Raw genomic sequence first — 22,500 nt, 5'->3', positions numbered from 1 at the left:
GTAGCTGCCATAATACGCCACTATGTTACGATGTTTGCAGCTTTTCACGATGACGATCTCCTGCTGGATGACGGAGAAATCGTCCTCTGTGGGAGTGCAGGGACAGACAGGAGGTTCATGTCTGCAGTCAGAGGTTCACACACCTGCTACTTTACTTTACAGCTGTGACACTGTCAGTTTGCCTCCCTGGGAATCAGTAAAGTCTGATCTAAATCTATCTATGTACTTATCTTATCATCAAACAGTAATAAGTATCTGTGCTTCATTGACAGCTGGAGAGACAAAATGTTGTTGATGTTTGTGATGAATGCAGATGGCCGACGGTTCATTTTGGATCCTGTCTCACCTGGTTCCATCTTGATGACCTTGATGGCTGCCAGCTCTCCATTCTGCTTGTTACGCGCCTGAACACACACACACACACGCACACACACACACACACACACACACACACACACACACACACACACAGGGAGAGAGAGAGAGAGAGAGAACACAATAGCTTTCAGTCAGATGTCATCATCTTGTACTTGTGGTGTGTTTGGTTTACATTTAAAGTTAAACGCGTCTGGAAAACAGTTCGCAATTTCAGCATTGATCCAAATCTTCCATTGTTAGTTGTTTCCCCCAGCAGGGGACTGTGTGGACTGAAGAGGCGACTGTCAGCTGCCTCCTCCGCTGACAAAGAGCCACATTCATGTTGTTGGAACATGAGCTCACTGTCATGGAGGCCGGGGCGCTGCAGCTGGGGGAGGTGTGTGTATGTGTGTGTTTGTGCTGGGTGGAAAGCCGGGGCGGTGCGGCCACAGCGGCGGGTAGATGACCCAACGCTAAGCTCAACTTAACTAACCTTCAACTGCTGCCTCCTACGCAACAACAACACTTAAGAGTCTTAGAGTCATGAGACCTTCACTCCACCACACTCAGCCACAGGTCCACATGCTAAACTAACTTCACCGCTGCTCAGGGGCTTCTGTTGGTCCGTCATGTTTGGACGGTGAGCGGGTCGTGTTGTTGTGTGTATGCAGCATTAAGATGTCGGTCTGAACAACAAAGGTTCTTCGTCCAAACACAACATGTTACACACACGTGACGATGCTGAGTTCAGTCACAGCTCAGCTAAGCGGCGTTTTAGCTCCTCCAGGGTCAATGTTTCCTCTTGTGCAGCATTACTTCCTGTCAGCCTTAGCTCAGCCCTGTAACTTGACAAGATGTTTCAGGTCATTATAGGCAAACTAGGTCACTGACACTGTTCAGGGTTCAGGGTTTAGCGTTAAGGTTAGCTTTAAGAGCCAGGAGAGATAAACATGCATCATCACCTCACCTGAACTAGGACACAATAAAAGGTCCATTTAGCATGTAGCTTAGTAGCACTGTGTCTGTTCAAACTAAGGTTCAAAGTGTCACATGGTAAAGGTGTTTAGATGTCTGCAGTGTTGGAAGATACACACACTTTAGGTCCAGCAGGAAGAAGTAGCTGTTGTTTGGTTAGTTAGATATACGAATGCTCGCAGCATGGACGTGTTTAATACGTGCTTAAGGGATGTAAATAAGTGCTTTGTGTTTGTAATTCATGTATGATGTTTGTCTGCTCTCTGTGGCTTTAGCACAGATAAATGCTACAGCTCTGCTCTCCGCTCTGTTTGTTCGGTGCTAAGCATGTGGATGCTAATGGGCTACAGAGTCGACCTTTAGCCTGCGGTGGTCTGAAGTGCAGCACAGAAGAAGCAGAGAGCGAGGACATTACGGTGGAAACTGTGTGAGAGCGTGGAACGAGCCAGTACACAAGTAAACAACACGTCACAGTGGACAGAACCACGTCACACACACACGCACACACACACACACATAGCAGCAACATGAGGAAACACCTGAAGAGCAGTTTGAGGTTATGTGGTATTTAAACTGTGAGACCAGGAGATTTGTAAGCTTAAGAGTTTATCTGATCAAACTTCATCTCAATCTGCCGGATAACAAACATCTGCAGCCCTCAGAGAAATAAAATGGAAGTGAAACATTTTATTAGAGATGTGGTGGAACTGTAAAAGCCTCACAAAGAGACCTGAGACCTTCTGCTGCACGAGAGGGAGAGCGTGAGCGTCTCACTGCAGCTCTGTGTGTCAAACTCTCTGCCTCTCCTTATCTGATGGAGCTCAAGCTACAAAGCAGAAGTCGAGTCTGAGATCAATTCATCACGATGCTCCGCTCTGGTTTCAAGCCTTAAGTTGTGGGCTGCACCAGGTGTGTGTGTGTGTGTGTATGAATGAGTGTGCAGCCTCACACACACAATGCAGAAGTGAGATCAATCAACAGTGGACGACTTGCAGATTCTGCGTACAGAGCAAGAAACTATGTCAAGTTTCTGCTGAAATGGTGTGGTTTGTGTGAGTGTGCGTGTGTGTGTGTGTGTGTGATGGTGAACATGCTTGAAATGAGTCTGATCTGACTTATCGTTAACAAAAGAGGAGGAAGAGCAAAACAATGACTGATCTTACTGTGAATATCCCAATTATGTGTGTGTGTGTGTGTGTGTGTGTGTGTGTGTGTGTGTGTGTGTGTGTGTGTGTGTGTGTGTGTGTGTGTGTGTAGCTCAAATATTTGAAGAGTTTTGGTCAGAAAGTCATCAGACAACAGTCTGAGTGAAATTCTTCTTCATGTGATGTGAGTCAAACTGCATCTTCTCTGTTCCCCTGCTCACTTTCTGCTTCAAGCTGCTCATTGTTTCCTCTCTCAGCTGAGCTCTTCCTCTGCCCTCCTGTGACCTTTAACACTTTGACAGAATCATCTGCTGAACAAGCTGAACGTCTCCACGTTTCGTCTATCCGCCCTTTACTGCAGGCTGCCAAACAGGTCAGACCTGTGTGTGTGTGTGTGTGTGTGTGTGTGTGTGTGGGGGGGGGGTTCTTGTTCCACGGTTGTCAAATCAAACAAAGGTTTACTTTAACGCCTTTAAAGCCGACCTAACTAAGGATTCTGTGTAGAAATCAATCTGTCACTCAGAAAACACAGGCAGAGAATTGTACTGATTTGTACTGAACAAATGATGATCGTGACCAAAACACATAAACATAGAAGGCTGTGGAGACAATTTGGTCTCATACAAGTCTGCTTTCATCTTTACCATGGTCAAAAAACTCATCACACACACACACACGCACGCACACACACACACACACGCACACACACCGTTATGCTAAGTGCGTTCATACATATGTAGGTTGTCAGTGGGCAAATGTGACACTTTTGGTGGTGAGAAAGTAGGCCTGTGTGTGTGTGTGTGTGTGTGTGTGTGTGTGTGCGTGTGTGTGTGTGTGTGTGTGTGTGTGTGTGTGTGTGTGTGTGTGTGTGTGTGTGTGAGTAAAGATGGACCATGATGCAAATCTCCATGTGAACATGGTTTCCCCCCCTTCAGAGGAAGTGCTTCACACTCCACAGCCTCCCTGCTTTGCATCGGTGGCAGGAAGACGCTCTGTGAGCTCCGGCCTGCAGACGCACAGCTGCAGCTGAGTGGAGACCGGAGATGAACAAAGGGTGTAAACGTGACCAGGAACATGGAGGAAGGAACATTTAGAGTTAAAGACTCATGTGTGTTTCACCCTGCAGTGTGTTTCATCACAGCTACAGTGTGAAGAGTAAGTAGTGTGTGTGTGTGTGTGTGTGTGTGTGTGTGTGTGTGTTTGTGTGTGTGTGTGTGTGTGTGTGTACAGATGACAAACAGTATTATTGGCTGTTTTGAACACAAACATCTTCATGCTTTGGCCTCTTGGGTTTTATAGAATAATAGTGAGTCTAGTGACCAAATTCAAACACTAACTTCCTGAACATCAGTTCATAATTCCAGACGGATCAATGTGTCACAGCTGGTGTGTAGAACATCCAGCTCCTCTTAACTTAAAATCTGATGGGATCAACCAAAGATAAGGAAGCCATTGACGTCAGTTTGTTTCTCAGTGAGCTGCTGATTGAAGCTTTTCAGTGAGGTTTCATGGCTAGACGTCATAACCAAAACCAATACTATAAAACCATAATCTCTCTATCACAGTGTACATTTACAATTAGTTTCAGGTGGAGACAGAGCACCACATGAACCTGCCGCTCTGTAATGCAGCTCCTGACTAATGACAACAGAATGGATGCAGAATGCAGCAGAGCCTGTTTGTCAATCACACCTTGTGATTGATCGAGCGCCTTCAAACCGGCTCATCACCACAGCACGGCGACCTTTCAGCCATGTTTGTGTGTAACCTTCACGCTCCACCAGAACCTTGATGACTGCAGCCATGCATTTAAGAAGCTCGTCCTGCATGTGATTGATCCAAGCATGTGATTGATCCAGGCATGTGATTGATCCGAGCATGTGATTGGTTAGTTTCTATCAGATGACACAGAGGCGTTGTATCTGAGTGCAGCGCTGAGGCCGTACGCGTTCAGGCTGTGTCACTCTAACCTTACAGATGGATCATCTCCTCCATTAGCTTTGTTCACTCGTGCGTTGGCTCCTCCATCTTTGTCCTTATTGTCGACAGACTCCTAGACTGCACACTGAGTTGCAACAACCTCATTATGGAGCCAACGTGTGAGAGTCTTTTCAGTCTTTTCAGCATGTAGAGGATAAATGTTTGTGTTTCTTGACAGAATCCAGCGGAGGGGAAACAATTCCTTCATGTTCGATACAAATAAAGTCAGAGAGGTCAAAGTAGTGCTGCTGATCAATAGATGCAAAGATAAATGAGTCTAAACAGAGTCCTGCTAATCTGCTCAGATCAGATCCAAGACATCTGGAAGTAGTTCAGCTTCAGTTAAAAAATGTACCTATATTATTTTCAGATTTTTGACAAGAACAGTTTCACTTCTTGTAAACCCACTTCCTCTAGGAGGCCTGCAGCCTCACACTCTGGTTGAGATTACAATGAACCAACAAGACGAAAATCAATTACACTTTAAGATTCAACAAGAAGTTCCTCATCATCATGTGGGACTTTAACCCCATAAAGCTCATTTATGTGTGAGGAGCACAGAAGTCTGAAGCTCTGAGCGATCTGTCATCACTCAGGGAGACAAGATCCACTTGCTTTCAAGAGTCAAGAAAAAAAAGAAGAGATGCAACAGAGCAAAGTGACAAAAACATCCCGATAATGAGCTTGAACACACACAGAGTCTGGACTTCCTATGGAACTCGTTTCTCTGCTCTGCCACCAAGATCCTCAGTTTACAAACTTCTTTCGATCTCTTAAGACAAATAAGACTTTTACTCCCTTTACAAGCTGAAACTGCTTGGTGATGTAACTCCTTTTCAGTGGACAAACCAAACTCAGAGGCTTTGTAGTAGAGCCCTGCAGGTGACAGCATGGTGTGTGTGTGTGTGTGTGTGTGTGTGGCTCTGACCTTGTAGACTTCTCCATACGTTCCCCCTCCGACCCTCTGCAGGAGCTCAAAGTCATCCTGAGGATTCTTTCTGGAAATATCCAACGCTGCCCGGTGCTGGAAATCCATCTTGAATGATATTGCTAATATAATATCACTCCTCTAGCATGTTAAACGCTCTCACACACACTCTCTCACACACACACACACACACACACATACACACTCACACACTCCTTGGTATCTACATCTACGGGCGTCCAAACTGCCAGACTCCCTCGCTCACAAGAGAAGGTGAAGCTCCCTCCTGCATTCAGACTCGTTTCCTCCTCTCGAACCTGTTGTGTCTTCCAGTCACTCACACACTCAAACACACACACACACACACACCTTCCTGTTTCTGTTTCTCACCCTCTGCTCAGCCCTCCCTACCTTGTGTCACTGTCACCTCCTCCCTCCCTCCCTCACACCTTCCCCTGCTTTCTCTCTCTCTCTCTCTCTCTCTGCTCTTTGTGCTCAGGAGTCATTCAGTGAGTATGTGAGTCTTTGTGTGTATTTGAGTGTTTCAGTGATTTTACTCAAGTTGAAAAAATATCACCAAACCCATGCAACATGTGTGTGTTCATACAAAGGGAGTGTGTGTGTGCCTACATGTGGTTGTAAATGCACTTGTGCTGTTTGGGGTTTTCAGTGTTGGTTTCAGGTTCACGCCTACAAGTGTGTGAATGTGTTTGTCTGTGTGTGTCTGTGTGTGTGTCTGTGTGTGTCTTGCAGCTCTGCAAGATGAGTTACTCATGCTTGGAGCTCCCTTTCAGCTTCCTGTTCAGAAGTATCTGTACAGGCTGATAAATAAGGGGGCAGCCTTAACATCCCATAATATGTTCAATAAAGATCACAACAGCCATCAAACCTTCAGATCAGTTTTGCAGCCTGACGTCGCCTCATTAAGAGGAGACATGAAACCATAATCACTCCTTTATCATTTGACATGTCTGATACCTGAACCATTCGCCCACATGTGACAGGCACAAGACTCAGACCAGTCAACCACAACTAACTGCCACAGGCTCAAACTCCACTGGGCCACTGAGTCAGAGAGCCACTGAGTCACTGAGCCATTGGGCCACTGAGCCACTGGGCCTAATTCATCCAACAAACTAACCGAAATATTACGGAAGTGGTCGATCCCAAATCTGTGGAATTTGTGGAATTGATATGGAAACTTAGAAAAAGAAAAAGCGCCCAGTTGGCCAAACGTGAATTTATTCATCTATTAATAGCTATGACTGAAAACTAGAGAGCGATATATCAACTCCATACAGTTTAGGGCACTGCGAAAAACAGAAATGAGCAGTAGTAATCAAAACTTTCAAACATCGATCTGACTGTGTATGCGTTTATTGAAATAAACTTCTGATTTAATTTTACATATATAAATGTATTGTTGTTGCCATCCTGAACACGTCTTTACTTCGAAGTGAATTATTTGCTGAGTTTCGATGTTTTCTGTTTCCTGTTTCCGGTCCGTCTGTCCGTCCTGCATTCTCTTCCGATCGATTTCCCTTTCCGGCTGAACCGGTCCATTATCTGCTCCTCGATCCACGTGTGGATTTAATTCTGTTTAAATCATCGTAAACTCCCCCGATACAACCCTGGAGGAAATGTCGACTTTCGAGCAGATGCGGGCGAACGTGGGTAAACTCCTGCGGGGCATCGACAGGTGAGGAGCAGCGTTCAACCGACCGAGGCTCCGCTAGCTTAAGCTAACTAGCCACTGTAGCTTAGTTTATTTGCTAACGTTTCAAGCTAAATGAGCGACAAACTGTTCAAACAGCGTATTTACATGTTTGTGCTTGGGTCACCGAACAGTTTAGTGTTTGTATCTCGGATCGGAAGTTGCGTTTTCGGTTAATGTTTGGAATTTGCCAGATGTTGCAGTTTGTCTTCGCTCATCGCAGCATTCAATGAAAAGTATTTACGATGAACTGCTGCTGTTAGTTTGATATGAAATCAATCAACACTTCAGTGAATTCGTACATTTGACTGTAAACTTAATCACACATTGTATTCAGTAAAGAGGGTTGATGTGTGTTGTTGATGCAGTGCCTCAGTAGAAACAGCAAAGCGTCTGCACTCAGTTGAATGATAGTGATGTGCCTCTGCTCGCAGGTACAACCCGGAGAACCTGGCCACGCTGGAGCGCTACGTGGAGACGCAGGCCCGGGAGAACGCCTACGACCTGGAGGCCAACCTGGCTGTGCTCAAGCTGTAAGCTGCTCCATCCACCATCGCCATGGAAACACGAGTGTAACAGAGTGTGTGTGCCTTGATGGTGACTGACTGAGCTCTCCTCTCTTCAGGTACCAGTTCAACCCGGCGTACTTCCAGACCACCGTGACGTCTCAGATCCTGCTGAAGGCTCTGACCAACCTGCCACACACAGACTTCACACTCTGCAAGTGTATGATCGACCAAACACACGTATCCTTCTGGTGCTAAGCTGCTCTACTGTGAGATTAAACTGTGTGTGTGTGTGTGTGTGTGTGTGTGTGTGTGTGTGAGAGGAGAGGGTGTGTCTGTGAGAGACTTTGAGTGAAAGAGAATCAGACTGTGTGTGTGCGTGTGTGTTAGGGTGTGAGTGTGTGTGTGTGTGTGTGTGAGCGGATGTGTGGGCGTGAGTGTGTGTGTGTGAGCGGATATGAGGGCGTGAGTGTGTGTGTGTGAGCGGATGCGTGGGGGTGGGTGGGGGTGGGGCAATGATTCTGTGGCCGTTTCCTTGACTACAGTGTCGCAGCAAGAGGAACGCCCCATCAGACAGATCCTCTACCTGGGGAACCTGCTGGAGACCTGCCACTTCCAGAGCTTCTGGGTACGACACACACACACACACACACACACACACACACACACTCAGCTGTTTCCCTATCCCGCCTCCTCTTCATCACACCCCTGGCCCCTCTTCCTCCTCTTCCCTCCGGACAGACGAGCCTGGAGGAGAACAGGGAGCTCATCGACGGCATCACTGGCTTCGAGGACTCTGTGCGCAAGTGTGAGTGTAAAGCTTTTAATATGACATCATCCTGTACAGGGACTAGCCCCGCCCACTTAGAAGGGAAATGAAACGTGACTTCTCTCCTCTCCGTCTGTCTCCAGTCATCTGCCACGTGGTGGGCATCACCTACCAGACCATCGAGCACCGGCTACTGGCTGAGATGCTGGGAGACCCCCTGGGTACGAACCTGACCCCCTGACTTGAGCTGAGCCCCCCTGAGCAGGACCAGGGCTCAGACCTGCATATTCATGAGGGAGAAGAGAAACAAGGCCTCACTCATACTTCTGTTCTGTCTTCTGTCTTCTCTCCAGACACACAGGTGAAGGTCTGGATGAATAAGTACGGCTGGACTGAGAATGACGAAGGACAGATCTTCATCTTCAACCAGGAGGAGAGCGTCAAGCCCAAGAACATCGTGGAGAAGATCGACTTTGACAGTGAGTGACGTGGACACACAGATCAGATCAGAAGTTCACTCTCCTCACTTTACATGAAGCCAAAGCTGTTCTGCTGCTCTCAGGTTGATTGACAGTTTCCTTGTTTCTTCCTCCACAGGTGTGTCCAGCATCATGGCTACATCTCAGTGATACACACACTCTCACACACACACACACACTCACCACAGATGGAGTCTTTCAAACCCAGGTCATCTTGTTCTCTTAATCACTCTTTGCAATAAATGTAATTTATCATTTCCAGCCGTTGTCTTTGTTTCTTCTTCTTCTCTGGTTGTTGCGTAACGTCTGCCACTTCCCATACATGTCAGATATCCGTGTTGATCCGTGCCACAGGGTGTTGGCTCCGTACAAACAGGGATCAGGATCAGGCTCAGATCACTGCTGAGTCATCATGTTATATAACCTCTCCTCCTCCTCCTCCTCCTCTCTCCTCAGGAACAAACAATTTCGCCCTGAATTTTGAATACAAACAGAATTGAAGGCGACTCTGTCAATATGAAAGAATAAAGAATGTGAAGTAACTTAGATGAGTTTAATGTGTGGCCTCACTGTGGGGTTGAATCCTTCTGTTGGTCTGTGGTTTAGTTAAAAACAGAAAGCAAAAGAAAACAAGGAGAGCAAAGGGAGAGAGGTCAAAGGTCAAAGGCAGGTATCTACCGCTCTAGGATAACTGTCCAAATTGAGGCCAAGACTGAACACGATGAAGGAAGACGAGCAAGTTCAGCATGTTGGATGAATGAGGTGAGTTGCACGGAAGTAATCAACCATCAAACTGCTGTGGAGCTGAAACTGAAGCTGTTTGGGAATCCCTGCAACGGTGACGTCATTGAGCAGCCCCGCCCACACTCAGGTATCCGTCTACCTGCGCGACTTGGAAGGGGCGTGGCGTACGTCTGTCAGTTCAACCCGCGGCGCTCAACATGCAGGAGGCTCCGCAGTCCGGCAGCGTCCAGGAGAGACCGGAGATGATAAAGACCATGAGTGTGTCCTCCGAGGGCGACGAGCTGGACTCCGTCTGCTCCGACGAGCTGCTCGGCTCGCAGTCGCGCCACTGGCTCGCGGATCTCATGACCGGAGGAATGAACACGGAGGGCGGGGAGGTGACCGCCGTGGGCCGGGACGGACTGTTCGTGGACTACCACTTCCCCCTGGGCGAGCTGGAGATGAAGGGCGGCGTGCTGTGGAAGAGACCGAGGGTGAGAGAGAGCGCGAGAGAGAGGGAGACACACACACACACGCACACACTGAGTCACTGCTCCGCACACACACGCAGACAGATCAGCGCCAAATTTCATGTACACTTATAGATCCGAGCAAAATAAAATAAAATGTGTGTGAATGTGTGTGTAGTAGGTATGTAAGAACCACTGACTCCACTCCAAACAGCTGGAAGACACTGCAGTAATAATATAGGACTCATAAGTACATAACACACTAAAAACATTTCAGTCTGTATAGAAAAGAGTAAAAGTAAGATAGAAATGATGTCCTGGACCAAAGAACGACAGAGTACAAAATACAGTGATAGTATAACAAATAAACATATTTTTGTCTATTATTGTTTATGTAGTAAGCACATGATGTGAGTATAGAGAGTTGTAGCAGGAACATATTTATATGAGCTACAGGACTTAAACAGGACTGTAATCATACACAGAGAGTTTATGATGTGTCAGCATGATTACATAACAGACATAACGGCCTCATAAAGACGTTCAGTCAATCAATCATTCTATACCGGAGGTTGGAATCCATTGAAATACAAACAAGGGAGCGGAAATGTTTTTGGACGGGCGTTCCTGCAGGACGGCTCTGACCTCTGGGCAGTTTTGTGTTCATACAAGGAACTAATACAGAGGGGCGGGGCTTCAAAACCACAAGAGACAAAACACAAGGCCTCTCCTTCTCTCCTCTCCTCTGCTCTTTGGATCTTGTTGAGTGAATATGCGTCCTGATATCAAATGACGCATCTGTGTGAGGCAGCAGTTTTCTCTCTCTCTCTCTCTGTCTCTCTGTCTCTCTCTTAGTCTCTCTGTCTCTCTCTCTCCCTCTCTCTGTGTGTGTGCGTGTGTGTCATAGTCATAATACAGGCAGCAGATTTGCAGTCCAGATAGTTTTTAATCTTAAACTCCCGGTGGTAAGAATAGCAAAGTAACAAACGTGTTTTCAGCTGTGCCTTAACAGAATTCTGTCTCTTTATCTTCCTCCCACATTTACATTTGAGTTTGGGTTCATGTGAAGTCACAGTCAAATGAACTGTTACCTGAAGCCCCCACACACACACACACACACATCAGATCGTGTGACACTGGTGAGGTTTGTTTGTTTATCTCAAAATGAAGTTGCCAGGATTCAAACACTCCAAAACTAAACACGTTTGTGTGTGTGTGTCAGCAGAGAGAGTGTGTGTGTGTGTGTGCAGGATGTGCTTGTTTGTAAGTCAGAGTACCGGTTTAACAGGATCCCTGTGTATCCAGGCGATGAATTAGCTGCTCTCTATGCTGAAGACAACAAAGTCTGAAACATGTTTGAGAAAGAGCAGCAGGTCGAGTCATGACAGAGCAGCTGAGGGTCAAACTGAGGCTCAGGGTCAGGCTCAGGGTCAGGACCTGAATGAGCCTGCCTGCCTGCCTGTGTGTGTGTGTGTGTGTGTGTGTGTATGTATGTATGTTCACTGTGTGAGCTCCACCTGGACTCATGGCGCTCCCTGTCATTAGCTGTGTTCAGACATGTTAAATCATTCTTTCTTTCTTCATCCTCCCACTCTTCTTCTCCCTCCCACTCCCTCTTCCTCTCCTCCTCTTCCTCTGTGATGCCCTCATGGATCTCCCTCCTCCCTCTTTAGGAGCTCTGTGCATCACCTGAGTTCATAGTGAATGGAGCTACACGCCTGGACGTGCGCCAAGGAAAGCTCAGTAAGTCCCACTGTGTTTCCCCTCAGCCTGCCTCGGGAGTCTAGTGCTGTAACCGTTGCTATAGTGACACAAGCAGAGATGTGTGGCGGCAGATAGTGTTTGAGCCCTGTCTGACTGCTCTGTCTGACCGCTCTGCCTGACCTTCCTCTGTCAGATGACTGCTGGTTGCTGTCTGCGATCGCGTCGCTCTCTCTGCATCGCGACCTGCTGAAGAAGGTCATGCCTCTGGATCAGAACTTCCAGGAGGGCTACAGCGGCTGCTTCTCCTTCAGGGTGAGCGACTCAGCCTGATCCAGTCAGCCTCAGCTACATGACAGGGTTCAAAATGAGATCATGTGACGCCGTCGTACTAACATGATGATGATGTCAGACTAACAGAGCGATGTCATCATACAGACAGAAAACAACCGATCAACAGTCATTAAACTAATACAATGATCAGTCATCTGATCATTAGTGACTCTATATGACATCGTCACGTGACTGATGTCTGATGTCATATGTCGAAAATAAAACCTTGTTAAAATGCGTCTCTCTCTCTCTCTTTCTCTCTCTCTTTCTCTCTCTCTCTCTCTCTCTCTCCCCCCCTCTCCCTCCCTCCCTCCCCCCCCCCCCTCCCCGTGTGTAGTTCTGGCAGTACGGTCAGTGGGAGGAGGTGAGGATCGACGACCTGCTGCCCACCACCAACAACAACCTGATGTACCTCAGCTCCCCAGAGAGACACGAGTTCTGGAGCTCACTGCTGGAGAAGGCCTACGCCAAGTCAGTCAACCAGGCTCTCTCTCTCTCTCTCTCTCTCTCAGATTTCTCTTGCCTTATGGACAAACTCTGTGTCTCATCTTTGCTTTAGTCATCTGTACAGTTTCAGCTTTGTCACTCAAAACAGCAGAGAAGCCAATAAACCGGTGCAGCTGCATATTTCTGAATATTTGCCTTGTTTGTTGCCTGTTTACCTGTTAAACCTGCTGAATATGAACTTTAACCTCACTGGACGCCGTCTGCTCGTCACCCAATAATTTTCAACCTGACATTCCTTTGCTTCTGTCAGCCTGCTGGTCTGTCTGTCTGCTGGTCTGTCTGTCTGCTGGTCTGTCTGTCTGCCGGTCTGTCTGTCTGCTGGCCCCTGAGCTGGAGGCCATGTTGGTCCATCAGCATTCATTCTAAATCAGCATCAGCATTCAGAGAGCGCCTGTCTCTGCTGGAGCCTCTTATGATGACTGATCAGTGTGTTTGTGTCCTCAGACTGAAGGGGGGCTACCGGGCTCTGGACATGGGCTTCCCTCATGAGGCCATGGTTGACATGACGGGCGGGGTGGCCGAGGTTTTGAGCATCGCCTCACTTCCCAAAGACCTGCCGGCGTTCCTGGTGCAACTTCTCTCTAAAGGAGCTCTGATCAACTGTGCCAACTGCCAGGTACGATCAGGAGGGAGACAGTGTGGGGATATCCATGTTCTTAGACTAAGATCAGGGACGAAAGGGAGTGAAGAAGAAAGCTAGAGAGGGAGGGGTAGAGGAGACTAATAGAGGGAAGGAGGAAAGGAAGGAATGAAGTGACAGTAAGAAAGAGAGAGAGTGACAGGGAGGAGGAGTTGTGTTGTTCTGATCGTGGTTCCGTCTGTCCTGATACTGTGTGTGTGTCCGTATGTTTCTCCTCCCACAGGGATCCCTGGAGAAGAAGAACAATCTGGGGATCATGTTCAGACACGCTTACTCCCTGACTGGAGTGGAGAAGGTGAGACAGGCAGAATAAGGGCCGTTGTTAGGTGAGACAGGCTGAGGCTCCATGTGTCTCCTGTTGGTTTAATTATATCTCTTATAAAAGTTCCCTAATGAGTCACAGAGCACGGTGCTACCTTTCATGTTTTAACTGTCTGAACTTGTCAGAGGCACTTAGAGCTTCAACCGTGGCTGAGCTGCTCGCCTGCAGCCTCAGTGCTCTGTGGTGCAGAGGCAGAGGCTTTAGGGTTAAAAGGGGAGGGTCAGGGTTATGATTCACATTCAGTCAGGAGGGAATATCACAATAAAGAACAACACAAAGCAGCGCCAAACACAGGGAGGTGGTGTGTGTGCGTGCGTGTGTGCGTGCGTGCGTGCGTGTGCGTGCGTGCGTGTGTGTGTGCATGTGTGTGTGTGTGTGTGTGTGTAAGCTCTGTCATTACCATCTGGCAGGTGTAGCATTCTTCCTCTACACTGACATTAAGCACTCAAACCAGCATGTAAGCATTCCTCAGTGTGTGTGAGTCTGATCCTGGACCCACACAGGAGGAACAGCTGCAGTGACCTCTGACCTCATGACTGAGACGCTCGTCACCTTCTCTCCATGTCTCTCTCTCTCTCTCTCCTCGTGGTCCAGGTGAAGACGGAACACGGCACCGTGGACTTGGTTCGACTTCTCAACCCCTGGGGCAACACAGAGTGGGAGGGGTCATGGAGTGACACCCAAGGGTGAGTGTGTGTGTGTGTCTGTCTGTGTCTGTCTGTGTGTGTGTGTGTGTATGAGTGTGAGTGTGAGTCTGTACGAGGAAGAACGAAGAAGGCAGCTGTGAGGATAAGCAAGGAGGCGAGAAGAGAAGGGTCAAGTATCATGAAAGTAATCTGTATGTAATGAAGGGAAATCAATCTCTCTCTCTCTCTCTCTCTCTCTCTCTCACTCTCTCTCTCTCTCTCTCTCTCTCTCTCTCTCTCTCTCTCTCTCACTCTCTCGCTCTCTGTCCCCCCCCCCTCTACAGTCAAGAGTGGAGGACAGTGAGCACAGAGGAGCAGCAGAGGCTGGACAGAGTAAACCAGGAGGATGGAGAGTTCTGGTAAGTTTGCTTTGACACGTGATGTTTGTCTGTCTGTGTCTCTCTCTCTGTCTCTCTCTCACTCTCTCTCTCTCTTGCTTTTTGCCTTTGGCAAACACTGTGATAGCTTGAGATGACAAAGACACACCTGCACGCACACACACACACACACACACACGCCAAAGAACAGCAAAACAAACAAGATGATTAGCTTTCTTTTTTCTCACAATCTCATGTGAACCTTCATGTTCTTCACTGAAACAAACAAACAACCGAGCTATGAAGACACTTTGTTATGTTTTATAAACAGTGGTGGTAGAATTATACTTTAAATAAATACTTAAGGTAGTATTTATATGAAGTACTCTCTCTCGCTCTCTCTCTCTCCCTCTCCGTCTCTCTCCTTCTTCTCTCTCCCCCCCTCTCTCTCTCTCTCTCTCTCTCTCTCTCTCTCTCTCCTTCTTCTCTCTCCCCCCCCTCTCTCTCTCTCTCTCTCTCTGTCTCTCTCTCTCTCTCCCTCTCCGTCTCTCTCTCTCTCTCTCTCTCGCTCTCTCTCTCTCTCTCTCGCTCTCTCTCTCTCCCTCTCCGTCTCTCTCTCTCTCGCTCTCTCTCTCTCCCCCCCTCTCTCTCTCTCTCTCTCTCTGTCTCTCTCTCTCAGGATGTCAGCCTCAGACTTTCGTCAGAACTTTGAGACCATGGAGGTGTGTCACCTGACTGAGTCTATCGGCCAATCAGGCTCCAGCACTCAGCCATGGACCTGCCTCACACACCATGGGACCTGGGTGCCGAGCATCTCAGCAGGGGGCGCCCCTAAAGCAGGTACCACACACCAGGAGGCCCAGGAGTCACAGCGCCGCCCTCCTGTGGTCATGGGCCTGTCAGTGTTCTCACTCTGTGTGTGTGTGTATGTGTGTGTGTGTGTGTGTGTGTGTGTGTGTGTGTCCAGGTTTGTTTTGGCAGAACCCACAGTTCCACTTGACCTTGTCGGAGGTGGACAGCGACCCCTCTGACCCCCAGAGGAGTACCTGCTCCTTCGTGTTGGCTCTGCTGCAGAAGCACCAGAGACGCAGAGGCACAGACCTGGCCATCGCCCTGCACATCTACCAGGTGTGCACACGCTTAGAGACCGGGACAGAGACGGATCACTGTGTCCTAGGTTCAGTCAGGGGACAATTTACATGTGTGTGTGTCTGTGTGTGTGTGTGTCTCCTCAGGCTGATCCTCAGAATAAGTACCTGTCCCCTGACGACCTGAAGGGGCGGCGGCCTGTCCTCCGCTCCTCCTCCTACGCTGCACGGCGGGAGGTTGTGCTTCGCGGGACTCTTCCTCCGGGCCATTACATCATCATCCCCTCCACCTTTAAACCCAACCAGCAGGGGGCGTTCCTGCTCCGCGTGCTGACAGAGGAGGGCAACGCTGCCATGTGAGTGCAGATGAAGATAAGGAAGTATCAAACTACTGCAGCCAAGATAGAGTATTCATAGTTAAGTAAAGGGTTAAAGTGATGATGATGATGATGATGATGACTGGAATGTGTTCCATTGTGTTTCCCAGTCCAGCTCACAAACCAGGACCACAGGACATGTCTTCCCTGTCAGAGGTATGGGACGTGGTCCTCCTGTGCTGCAGTGTGTCTGAGTGTGACTGAGGTGTAACACGCCTCTCTGCTCTGATGTGTTGTTGTTGTTGTTTGTCACGGTTGTTGTGTTTCCTCCCTCAGACGACGTTTCCTCACCAGGCTGCTCTGCCTTCACTGTCAACCATCAGAAGTCTGTTCAGGAAACACTGTGGCAAGGTGACAAACACACCAACTACACATCTAACACACTGATCATCTCAACACAAAGCTGGCCCAAACTCAGTCTGTGTGTGTCTTTGGTTGTGATTGTTTTCTGTCTTTCTTTTGCCATTAAGGGATATTGTAAACCGACACACCTGCACAGCCTGCTGAGCGAGGCCATACAGGGAGGAGGTCAGTGTGAGGAGGACGGCTGTCTGAGCTCTGAGGAGGCAGAAGACTAACAATGGAGACAATATCTGATGATCTGTGTGTGTGTGTGTGTGTGTGTGTGTGTGTTCAGTGTTGGCAGGCACTGAGAGGGATCTGGCTCTGGAGCACTGTAAGAGCATGGTGGTCCTCATGGATGTATCTTTCAACAGATGTGTGAGGCCTGATAGAAGGTTCTGGACGTTGACAGCTTTGATCTGTACGCATGTTTCTGTAGCTGAACATGTTAGAGAACAAGGTTGATAATAACAGATTGGAACATACAACGTCATTCCTGTAATCTGGACATTTAAAGGCATTTTGCAGACAAAGATGAAGAGTTCAGGACCGATCTATGAACCAGTGAAGCTGATAATCTATAATGAACAGCGAGGCTCATCAGCTCAGCTCTGTCCTGCAGGGTTTCTTTGTTTCCTTGACCTCAGTGTTTGTCAGACTCAAGGCATCGCTCGGCTGAACTGGCCAGAGTTTGAGAGTCTGTGGGAGAAGATCAGGAGGTGGACGGTGAGTTGGTCAACACAACAACAACACAACAACAACACAGCAGCACCAGGACACCATGGAGAGCCTCTGAGCTACAGCCAGGGACGGCAGGAGGGAGGGGGGGAGGGGGGGAGGGGGGACTGCAAACATGATCCTGATGGCAGATGGGACATGCATGTGCCCGTCAGTCTGATCTTCATCACTGAGTGTCTCTCTGATGCTCCTCAGGACATCTTCCTGGTGTTTGACAAGAACAAGACTCATCGTCTGGAGTATGCAGAGGTCACGCCTGCTCTGAAGGCAGCAGGTGGGACTGAGGACACACACACACACACACACACACACACACACACACACAGCACGGTCCAGTCGTTCATGTGTTTGTGTCTGCAGATGTTCTGGTTTTAGTTCAGTTGGATCCCAGTGTTCTGACTTGCAGGCTCAGCTTAACTACTTGATGGTTTTGTTTTCCATTTCTGACCGCTCGCTCTCATGTGGTACCAAAACTTCCTCGCCAACTTCTGGTCCAAAACAAACACACTTCACCTCACTTCAAGTTCAAGTTCAATTCCACACGCCCACAGTTTTGCCCTTGAGTGTGGTCTTAAGAGTCTGACTCCAAGTTTACACACACGCGCACACACACACACGCACGCACACACGCACACACACCCACACACGTCAGGTAACCATACTGACCAGCAGGAGGCAGCACAGCACCTCTTTTACTGTGACCCAGCTTTACGATGTCATCATGCTCAGACTGGTGAGAGAGTTTGTGCTCAAGGACTTTTTGGTGTCGTTTGAAAAGAAGGGATTTGTTTTGATTTCTATATTCATCATTTTTATGAGCATATAGATGACAGCATGTTCACATGTGGTTGACTGTCCTTGTCCCGGGTTCTCTCTCTCTCTCTCTCTCTCTCTCTCTCTCTCTCTCTGCCTCTGTCTGTCTCTCTCTCTGTCTCTATCTCTCTTTCTGTTTCTCTCTGTCTCTCTCTGTCTCTCTCTGTCTCTGTCTCTGTCTCTGTCTCTGCCCCTGTCTCCAGGCATCGTGGTGGATGAGTTGGTGATGCAGCTGGTTGGCCTTAGATACACGGAGCCTGACCTGACCATCAGCTACCCCGGCTTCCTGTATGTGCTGATAAAGCTGGAGAGCATGATCCGTGAGTACAGGGAGGAGGACACATTCATTCACTCTGTGTCTGAAAAGGACTGAGAGATTGGATGACGGAAGAAGGAAAGGGAGACGTGCACAAGAAAGAAAGGAAGGGTGTGAGAGGATGCAGGGAAGGAAGAATGCAGAAAGGAGAGAAGAAGCTATAAAGAAATATGCAAATTCATGACGACGCAACTTCAGTAAAAGGATCCGAGCTTATTGGCTCTCCACCTCTATGATCCCACATGGATGAAGAGCAAATGGAGGCTGGAAGCATGAAGAGGAACAGAGGGAGGAGGAGGAGGAGTGACAGGAGGCGAAGATGGGAGGAGAGAGGAGAGGAAGAGAAACAGTCCAGTCAGGGTTTGATGTCCAGGGGAAAAATGTCAAACAGGAAATGGCTGAAAAAACACAACTTTGCAGAACATGATGTTAAATTGGAAACTGTGGCTGCTGCTGCTACTTTACACACTTAACACACTTTACACACTTTACACACTTTAATGTTATGAAGCCAGAACATCACACAGTTTGACATGAGGAAGATGAGTGAGGCGGATCACTGCACTGTGATGAAGACATGGACTTTGACTTTGACGTTGATTTTTAAATCAATCATTGTGTTTTTCTTCTTCTCTAGACAAATTTCAAGCGTATGACATCGTGGGAATGGGCAACATCACCATCAGCTACAGACAGGTGAGGACATTAAAGAGACATTTAAGAGTTTATTAGCTGGATTTCCTGTTTCTAGAGAATGCTTTATTGTCCTGACACATTTAAGAAAGTCCAGATTTTCTTGCATTATTTTCCCATCTAGTTGAAGGATTTATGTCACGGTTCAACAGGATCTGCTTGTTATTGTTAGTTTGGATGAAAGAAATGTACTTCAGAGTATCACAGGTGATGATAAGTGATCAATCAAATGTATCTTCTGTCCTTTGCTGTGTTCCAGTGGCTCCACATGACCATGTACAACTGACCTGCTGCTCCTCTGCACGCAGCCTGGAGCCTCATTTCCTGTCTTATAGGCAGACTTTAGTTTGGTGTGGTGAAAGTCAATGCAACAAAAATAATGTTCACATGAAAACTCGTCTTTTTTTTTACAGTGCCGTTATAAAGTCAAACAGTAACCATGGGAACGTGGCTGAGAGCTGGCTTCTGCCGTGAGTGAAAGGGGTCAAAGCAGGATTAGAAAAGACTGCTGGGAGAAAATGTTTCAGATCAGCTGTGTTAGAGACGCTTCAGCACGTGGAAACTTTACTTCACTTCAGACTACAAACCTTCAGAAAGAATTATTACAGACGAGATTAAATAGATTCAGTTAGAGAATAGAAAATAATAGAGACTTCTTGTCCTCGGGATTATTTTTTTATGGCTTGATTTCCATTCATTTGTGACATTTATGACATAATTCCATTTTGAGTGTCTCCTGTGTAATAATAAGAGTTTTTACATTTTGTGTTTTTACATTATAAACTAAAGAGTGCTTGATAAAGTTTGTTGTGTCAAATAAATGATCAAGTTCAATCTGGTGAAGAATCAAAGTTCTTTATTGCAGCTGCAGCTTTTTGCTCACTCATGATGTCATCAACAGCCTAGGTGATGTCATTTTAGACAACAACAGGTGTGATGTCTTTCAGCTGACACAATGCTGTCTCGTGATCAACCAACCAACCGTGACTCTGTATGTTATGTCATTAACCAGCCTGCATATGACATCACGACATGTATGATGTCATTTAAAGTAACAGTGATGATATAGAGACATTTGTGATTGTTATTTTCCTTACAGAGTTGACTAACTAAGGGCATCCTTGTCCTCTTGTCTTCTCTTTATTCCATGAGTCTATCAACGTTTCACACTGATTCTGATGTATTGACGACCCCATAGATGAGTTATTGGGGGGTAAAAGTGTCTTGTTGTCCAAACGTGTGTGTCTGCAGTGAACATATTTAAAGATCTGACCCCTGTGTTCACATGCTGTGACATCTGGTTTGTGTAAATATCCGTCTCCCAGCATCGTTCTTTAAAGTATGGACATGAAGAGATACACATACCAGAGAGAGAGAGTCTGTGTGTGTGTGTGTGTGTGTGTGTGTGTCTGCAAGCATGTTTGTGTGTGTGTGTGTGTGTTCAATTTCCTGTTGCTGTTGCACTGTTATTGTGTTGTATGACACTGTCGAAGAGCAGCAGCAGTGGGAGGCAAAATAGTTAAAGTATGTGAACCACTGTCAGCAGCCCCGGCCCAACTCTCTCTCTCTCTATCCCTCCTCCCTCTCTCTCTCTCTCTCTCTCTCTCTCTCTCTCTCTCTCTCTATCCCTCCTCTCTCTCTCTCTCTTTCTCTCCCTCTCTCTCTCTATCCCTCCTCCCTCTCTCTCTCTCTCTCTCTCTCTCTCTATCCCTCCTCTCTCTCTCTCTTTCTCTCCCTCTCTCTCTCTATCCCTCCTCCCTCTCTCTCTCTCCCCCCTCCCTCCCTCTCTCTCTTTCTCTCTCTCTTTATCTCTCTCTCTCTCTCCCTCTCTCTCTCTATCCCTCCTCCTCCCTCCCTCTTTCCTCCCTTCCCATCAATTACATCAACACTTGGAAGTTTTTGTTGGCCCATATAGTCAAACCCTTCTCTGTGTAGCCGTGTGATGTCGCTCTCTCTCTCTCTCTCTCTCTCTCTCTCTCTCACTCAGACACACACACACACACAAACCATTGACGGTGTGTTCAGCGTTCATATCATCGCTCGCTGTGTTAAACTCACCGCTTACATTCAGAACTCGACCTCTTTGTGTTCAGTTCCTCATAAAAATAACCATAGGCCATTCATGCAGGGACTTGTTCCCACTAACGAGACCGGACCTGTAATTATGACTCACTGAGGCCCGTTGTGACCAATCACAGAGCTGTGAGTATTAGAGCTGCATTATATGGCGTCACATGACCACATCAAAGCTGAAGCACGGCCCTGTTTCAGTGCATATGCTGCGTGGGACAGCAGTGATGCTAATCGGCCAGGACAGCCAGAGTACGACCTACTTCTGAGCGTGGCTCCTCCAGGGGGGCAGACACCCTCCCCACTCACACCCTCCCCACCCGCACCCACACACACACACACCCACACGGGCAGCCTGTAATGGACGACACTGCTGCTGCTCTGGCATTTGGTTTTATGAGTGTCAGTTCTTTGGGTCAGCGCTCCCCAAATGTTTCAGCTCATGACCCCTTAACGCTCCCAGCACCCTCGGTCACAGGCGGCACATGAATCACCTACAGAGAGAGAGAGAGAGAGAGAGAGAGAGAGAGGGAGAGAGAGATCTGCTCTACACATGGTTTCATTTAGTTCATTCATCAAAGGAGAACTTCAAACTCTATTTTATGAAGAATCACTAAATGCAACAACATCAATAAAGGTGTACATTATTGAAAAGATGAAATGTTCTTTAAACATTTAAAAACAAGTTTGGGATCGATGATAAATGTTCTCAAACTCCCCAGGATTGGACTGAGGGTGGAGCCGGAGGAGAGGAGAGGCCGGATCATGAGGGTTTATCCTCTGGAGACCTGGTGTTGCAACATATGCCGCAGTAATTTAATGTGGCTGCTGTATTAAGTGTACAGTCTCTTGTCTCTGTGTCTTGTGTACAAACTTGAACTCATGAACAGGAACACCATGAAGATGATTCACAGCTCATTAAATTCAAATTATATCTTCCAATACCACAATATCAAAAAACCAAAAAAAAGTTGGAAATTGTGACTTGAGACACACACACACACACACACACACACACACACACACACACACACACACACACACACACACACACACACATTTGTGCAGTTTGAGCCAATAGAAGCCGGGTACAGCAGTCAAACTCCAGATGTAAACGGTTTTACACAGGATGTTAGGAGAGACGGCCTTTAAAATAAAAGTACAGAAATGATCCCGGGTGAGTTTGGTGTTGAACTTGTCGGAAATTCTGTGAAATCATTGAAAGAGGGTCAAAGTACAGATTGAAAATTGGAAATAAGACATATCAGCTGAGCCTTGACCAACTTGTTACTATAGAATAGAATGTACAGATTGAAAATTGGGAAAAAGACATATCAGCTGAGCCTTGACCAACTTGTTACTATAGAATAGAATGTACTCAAGGATAATGTGAAAGTAATTCACTCGTTCATTCACCTCTTCATTTCTATTTCTGTAACGCATCTGACCCAAAAAGACAATCATAAGTATTGAATTGGGTTATTACGACAATGTAATAATACTTATATTAT

At 47.3% G+C, this 22,500-nt stretch overlaps 3 protein-coding genes across 4 annotated transcripts in view; 2 read left to right on the top strand and 1 right to left on the bottom strand.

Annotated features, from left to right (window-relative positions):
- The window catches only part of map4k1 (mitogen-activated protein kinase kinase kinase kinase 1), a 13,197-nt gene extending 7,425 nt beyond the window's left edge, over positions 1 to 5,772 (bottom strand). The window contains exons 1-3 of the mRNA XM_076158579.1: positions 5,386 to 5,772; positions 347 to 404; positions 1 to 86 (exon numbers count right to left, since the gene is read on the bottom strand). The exon at positions 1 to 86 is cut by the window's left edge and continues 5 nt beyond it. Of these exons, the coding sequence (XP_076014694.1) occupies positions 1 to 86; positions 347 to 404; positions 5,386 to 5,493 (252 nt within the window). The 5' untranslated portion in view covers positions 5,494 to 5,772. The remainder of the gene's footprint in view (positions 87 to 346; positions 405 to 5,385) is intronic.
- Positions 5,773 to 6,897: 1,125 nt separating this feature from the next.
- On the top strand, positions 6,898 to 9,114 carry eif3k (eukaryotic translation initiation factor 3, subunit K). 2 transcript variants are annotated; one of them, XM_076158614.1, is made up of 8 exons: positions 6,898 to 7,084; positions 7,534 to 7,632; positions 7,725 to 7,845; positions 8,159 to 8,233; positions 8,347 to 8,413; positions 8,518 to 8,595; positions 8,728 to 8,853; positions 8,972 to 9,114. In XM_076158614.1, exons 1-8 carry the CDS (start codon positions 7,026 to 7,028, stop codon positions 9,001 to 9,003), a joined length of 657 nt encoding a protein of 218 aa, XP_076014729.1. In that variant the 5' UTR covers positions 6,898 to 7,025; the 3' UTR covers positions 9,004 to 9,114. The 2 variants fall into 2 exon arrangements, with proteins under 2 accessions (XP_076014729.1, XP_076014728.1); XM_076158613.1 differs by having other exon boundaries at positions 8,156 to 8,233.
- A 646-nt stretch (positions 9,115 to 9,760) lies between these two features.
- Positions 9,761 to 19,753, top strand: LOC143007326 (calpain-9). The gene is made up of 20 exons (XM_076158605.1): positions 9,761 to 10,070; positions 11,720 to 11,789; positions 11,944 to 12,062; positions 12,418 to 12,551; positions 13,032 to 13,203; positions 13,451 to 13,522; positions 14,144 to 14,235; positions 14,520 to 14,594; positions 15,232 to 15,392; positions 15,520 to 15,680; positions 15,788 to 15,996; positions 16,128 to 16,173; positions 16,294 to 16,368; positions 16,488 to 16,545; positions 16,655 to 16,719; positions 17,017 to 17,085; positions 17,293 to 17,371; positions 18,114 to 18,230; positions 18,864 to 18,922; positions 19,179 to 19,753. Exons 1-20 carry the CDS (start codon positions 9,795 to 9,797, stop codon positions 19,203 to 19,205), a joined length of 2,136 nt encoding a protein of 711 aa, XP_076014720.1. The 5' UTR covers positions 9,761 to 9,794; the 3' UTR covers positions 19,206 to 19,753.
- Positions 19,754 to 22,500: the final 2,747 nt, after the last annotated feature.

The sequence above is a fragment of the Genypterus blacodes genome, unplaced genomic scaffold (genome assembly GCF_046128005.1).
Source record: "Genypterus blacodes isolate CSIRO-AG114 ecotype Tasmania unplaced genomic scaffold, CSIRO-AGI_Gbla_v1 ptg000084l_1, whole genome shotgun sequence".
In the NCBI taxonomy this organism is placed as follows: Eukaryota; Metazoa; Chordata; class Actinopteri; order Ophidiiformes; family Ophidiidae; genus Genypterus; species Genypterus blacodes.
This window is presented reverse-complemented; position numbering and strand designations above follow the sequence as displayed.

Excerpts from the sequence above, each read along its gene's own strand:
- LOC143007326 (XM_076158605.1), top strand. The coding sequence starts at position 9,795 with ATGCAGGAGGCTCCGCAGTCCGGCAGCGTCCAGGAGAGACCGGAGATG. Across the intron at positions 17,372-18,113 it reads GCCTGCTCTGAAGGCAGCAG|GCATCGTGGTGGATGAGTTG; the intron begins GTGGGACTGAGG and ends CCCTGTCTCCAG. Across the intron at positions 18,231-18,863 it reads AAAGCTGGAGAGCATGATCC|ACAAATTTCAAGCGTATGAC; the intron begins GTGAGTACAGGG and ends CTTCTTCTCTAG.
- eif3k (XM_076158613.1), top strand. The coding sequence starts at position 7,026 with ATGTCGACTTTCGAGCAGATGCGGGCGAACGTGGGTAAACTCCTGCGG. Across the intron at positions 8,414-8,517 it reads CGAGGACTCTGTGCGCAAGT|TCATCTGCCACGTGGTGGGC; the intron begins GTGAGTGTAAAG and ends GTCTGTCTCCAG. Across the intron at positions 8,854-8,971 it reads GGAGAAGATCGACTTTGACA|GTGTGTCCAGCATCATGGCT; the intron begins GTGAGTGACGTG and ends CTTCCTCCACAG.